The sequence below is a fragment of the Montipora foliosa genome, chromosome 7, assembly GCF_036669935.1.
Source record: "Montipora foliosa isolate CH-2021 chromosome 7, ASM3666993v2, whole genome shotgun sequence".
Taxonomy (NCBI): Eukaryota; Metazoa; Cnidaria; class Anthozoa; order Scleractinia; family Acroporidae; genus Montipora; species Montipora foliosa.
In genome coordinates this window covers 35,736,189-35,741,188 of record NC_090875.1, presented here as the reverse complement: position 1 = coordinate 35,741,188, position 5,000 = coordinate 35,736,189, and the positions used below count along the sequence as shown (strand labels likewise).

Sequence of the window (5,000 nt, the reverse complement as noted above, 5' to 3'; positions counted from 1 at the left end):
TTTTGAAATGAGAATTGTGACACATCAATGCGCCAAAATGGGCTGCGGAAGCCAGCTTGAACTCCTTCAAGACCCTTGGTAATTGCTGATGGGAATGAACTGTTTGCGTCTTTTATGAAATCATCATCAACACCAAATGCAACCTCATTTTAGCAAAAAAAAAATTGCAACAGAAACCATAAATATGCAAAATTTTCCATTCCAAGGGACCGAAAAGTATAACTGATTGAATTATTGACTTGGACTGATAAACAGAGCATGAGGTGGTTTTGATATTACTTCTTGCTGTAACTAAGTTCATTTCATGAAGTTTTCCCCACAGCAGTCAGTGGCTAACTGGCCAGGACACCACACTTACAATTTGGAGTTCTTGAGTCTCCCTGTCATTACCCATGGGAGTTGTTTCTGGGTTATTACAAGATCAACTCCTCAGCTCACATACAGATAGTCAGAACAAAACTAACTGTGATCCCACTACCTACATATATCATCTAATCTAAAATCACATTAGAGCGAGTTTCAATTGAGTGTCCTAAAACCAAAATTAAAGTAATTACTTTGGCCAATCAAAAAATATGGAGACAATCCAGTAAACCAATTAAAACTCGAAGTAATTACACGTAGCCAACACAAAGCACAGGAAAATGTGAAGGCGCAAGTCACTATTGGTTTTGGTTTCAGTTCTGATTGGTTGAAAAAATGGCATTCAATTGAAAGCCACTCTATCACGGTTTTTTTTAATCAGTCTGTAATCTAATAGGCCTACAAAAGGGTATTTATTATACATTACGATTCATCACTTGTTGAGGATTCAAGTCAAAACAGAACTGCCAGACTAACAACATAAGAAACACTAGGCATCCACCCCACCCCCACCCCCAAGAAAGTGTTGACAACAATCTTGTTCCAAGTCTTTCAGTAAGGTGGGGAGATGAGAGACCCTGGGAATGAAATTCTTGTTGTCCAAAATAGAAGCAAACATGACCTTAAAGTAGGGTCACCATGGACCAGTAGTTACTAAAACAAGGAATGGCCTACAATGAGCTACAACAACCTACAATGAGCTACAATGACCTACAGTGGTCTACAATGGCCTACAATGACCTACAATGAGGTACATTATAAGACAAAATTAGCTAATGATCTGTAATGAGCTAAAATAAAAGACAATTTGCAGCTCTGAGCGCACTGCAGCATTTTTGCAGTACAAAGGTTAAAAACATTCCACTCTGCACTTTGAACCAATCAAAACCTCGTTGCTGAGCAAGTTGAAAATTTTCATTGTGCACTCTGAACCAAACACGCAAAACATTGTGGGAAGAATAACTTATTTATAATCTTCTCTTCATTTTTTCCTGCTCTATTTAAGATTTTATCGTTGCCAAGCAAAGCCTTGGTATTTTTACATTTTCAATTAAGCTTTAAAACGAAGAAAAACCACCCAAGGGTCTTTTCACAGTTTATTTCAGCCTTCAAGTTCACATGCGTAATTGCTGTCATCAATTATGGACTATAATGCAATGGTCTAAAAGCACTGCGTGACAATGCGCAATGGGCGTTTTCTGCTCACCAAACTCTTCACCCTGATCCTCTTCTGTCTTTCTTTTTGATTTTAAGTCATTTAAGTAGGCCATTGTAGCTCATTGTAGGTCATTGTAGCTCATTGTAGACCATTGTAGGTCATTGTAGTAGGTCATTGTAAGTCGTTGTAGGTCATTGTAGATCATTGTAGGTCATTGTAGGTCACTGTAGGTCATTGTAGGTCATTGTAGATCATTGGAGGTCATTGTAGTAGGTCATTGTAAATCATTGTAGGTAATTGTAGGTCATTGTAGATCACTGTAGGTCATTACAGCTCATTGTAGGTCATTACAGCTCATTGTAGATCATTGTAGGTCATTCTAGCTAGGTCATTGTAGATCATTGTAGGTCACTGTAGATCATTGTAGTAGCTCATTTTAGCTCATTGTGGGTCATTGTAGATCATTGTAGGTCATTGTAGCTCATTGTAGGTCATTCCTTGTTTTAGTAACTACGCCATGGACCTCTTTCATGACATTTGGCGACCAAAATCTTCTGTTTTAAAGCTAACAAGCCTTTGTAGACTCACTATGATGAGCAAATAATTTTCAAAAGAATATTTGTTTTCAAAATGAGGGCATTAGGTCTAAAGCCCTGGTCAAATGGACTCGCAAGTAGTCGCAAGTAGCCACAAGTTGAACTTGTGTAGAGACTTGCGCTGGGTGGCCAAACGGACTCGCAAGTTCCCTCGCAAGTACACGCAAGTCGCAAAAAAAAAAACATTTTTTTTTAGTCTGATTGGTCAACCAACTTGCGTTGACTTGGGTTGGGTGGCCAAACGGTGAAAAACTTGCGTTGACTTGCTGGAAAATTTGATCTCGACCAAAGTGAGCGCAAGTCACCGCAAGTGCACACAAGGCCTGGCCAAATGGAGTCGCAAGTAGACGCAAGTTGTGAACTCGCCATTTATGAAAGTGCTCCATTAAGTGGACAATTGTGACATGGGACCCCCTCCACAACCCTTAACCTCGCTTCTTACCCTTTGCTCCCTTACAGCTGGCTCCCCTCCCAGGGAGTTCTAACGTACCTTTCCGATGACATCCATGGTCACCCTGGAAAACTCCGGAACCATGTCTATAACAGTTTTCCCATCGGCATATTCGTCGAGCTTTTCTAGGAATAAATCGCAGCTTTTGTTAAATGCACTCATGAAGTTCATCAAATGTCGGCGATGAAAAGCAGGGTTTAGGAGAGCCCTTCGCTTCTGCCATGCATCGTGATTCATTTGGGTCACCAACCCGTTGCCCGTCAGTCTTTGACCGAATGGAGAGGCCAAACTTCGGTAAGAATACGGATTCTTTGGTAAATTCAGCGTAACAAGGCATTTCTTCACCAGCTCTGGATCACATATAAAAATGATCGGTATGTGATACAACCATATAAGGACAACTGGTCCGTAAATTGAATGGAGTTCTTCCACCACTTCGACCAAAATTTTACCCCTCTCTTTTCCTCGGCGAATGAGTGGCACATGACCAGAGAAAAAGCTGTCCCTTTTCGCTGTGGGAATATGGCTGTATTTCCAGTGAACATACACCAGGTAAACGGAACATACCGTCAACAGCAAACCAAGGAACGATGAAGCCAAAAATACAATTAAGAAAATTGCAAACGTCACGGTCGCCATTTTGAAACTCAAGAATTTTGGAAAGTGGATACGCGGAAATCGGAAAATCGGAATTGTGTTGACGTGGGCCTACCCTGAATCAACCCAGCGAATAGAGCCTTCTTTATCCATTCTTCTTCTTCTCTCGCTCGGGAAGAAGGTTTAAGGGAGGCTCTGTTCGTGCGTTAACGTGGGGCTAGTGGAGTTTTTTTTTCCTAATTTCTTTTCACTGTACTGTGTATCCATGAGTATCGAAAGATAAAATCTAACCAATGGTATGAATCATGAAATCAAGTGAAGCTATGATCCTCGCAGTTATGAACGCAATTTTTGCAATTGCGTAGAGAAGCCTGATAAAAATTTAAGACTTCAAGGAGTTTTAACCCGTGACCTTGCAAAGCCGGTGCGACGCTCTAACTAACTGTGCAGTGAAACCACTGATGTTGGGAGCTGGTCATTTGAATTGCTCCCAAAATCAGTGGCTTTATAGCTCAGTTGGTTAGAGCGTCGCACCGGCTTTGCAAGACCACGGGTTCAAACTCCTTATCCCAGGGGGGGTGGGGGGATTTTTTTGTAAGTAAGTCTCAGTTGTGGTGTGTCAAAAGCAGCGTGCCATTATGAGCTATGAAATAATTTAATTTGTTTATTAAAGTGTGAAATACGTGTTGGTATAGGTAAAATAAAGACCAAGTATGAACATTTAATAAGCTGTGCTCAAATGTAAAAATATAATGCCTTTTTGTCGTAGAAAAAGGCGAAAAAAGACGACATATATGCGTAGTCATTATAAAGCCCAATTCCACATGAATTTCACTCCCTTTATGATATTGATATCAGCAGGCAGATGTAAAATATGTATGTGCGGGCTGTAATGCCTGTTATGTCGGCGAAACAACCCGGCATTTTTCCACACGCGTGCGTGAGCACTTAGTCAGTGATAGGGCCTCTCACATTTTCAAACACCTACAGAATTCCGAACAATGTCGCGCCCTGTCTTCAGGGGAATGTTTCCTTATTTTAGATCACGCCTCTACGACTTTTCAACTCAAGATAAAAGAAGCTTTTCATAGTCAAAGAGAACAACCTTCTCTTAATCAACAACTGCATCACGTAAATCTAAAACTATCCTTTTAATTCTCACATTGTCACGTTTTATGTACATTCCGTTGTTACTGGCAAAATTAGCACTTTTTCCGACTTATAAATTCAACTTAACGCTTTGTACATTAATCAACTGAAGATGACAGAAGTTTCTGTCGAAACATGTCTTGTAATTTCAAACGTTTTGTCGTTTTCTTTATGATATTAATGTTTTAGCGAGAAGATATTTACTAAGTTCCTTTTATTTAAATTTGTTGTAACTTAATGAAAAATATGTACGGCTCTTCTTTAACCAATAAATGGTAATAAAAAGCCAGCGGTGTTTCCATACAACATGCGCTTTACCTCCCGGTGACCGGCGTGACAGTGGAGTTGTTGAGAGGTACGTTTTCGTGTTTTACACGGAATTTCACCATCTGGTCCCAGTTGTTCAAAAGATGGATAACGCTATCCACCGGATAAATCACTATCCATTGGATAGCGCAATTGATTTCGCTTCGCTACTGTAAGCGTCAACTCATGTTTTATACTCCATCCTTCTATGAGGTAAAATTCATTTCGTTGTGATGTGAAACAAAGTCAAGTTGTTTTTTTAAAAACGAAGAGTTCAGTGATATTTATTTTTATCCGTATATGTGAGCCGGTGTTCAATAAAAGTTACTCTGAATAAGCGTTATAACTTGAGATGAATGAAAAACTGTGAGAAATCACC

General features: G+C 39.9%; 1 protein-coding gene across 1 annotated transcript in view; it reads right to left on the bottom strand.

The window, feature by feature from the left end:
* Positions 1-3,614, bottom strand: part of LOC138009435 (cholesterol 24-hydroxylase-like) — a 10,065-nt gene extending 6,451 nt beyond the window's left edge. Inside the window, exons 1-2 of the mRNA XM_068856449.1 lie at positions 2,609-3,614; positions 1-143 (exon numbers count right to left, since the gene is read on the bottom strand). The exon at positions 1-143 is cut by the window's left edge and continues 191 nt beyond it. Of these exons, the coding sequence (XP_068712550.1) occupies positions 1-143; positions 2,609-3,208 (743 nt within the window). The 5' untranslated portion in view covers positions 3,209-3,614. The remainder of the gene's footprint in view (positions 144-2,608) is intronic.
* Between the last annotated feature and the right edge of the window lie 1,386 nt (positions 3,615-5,000).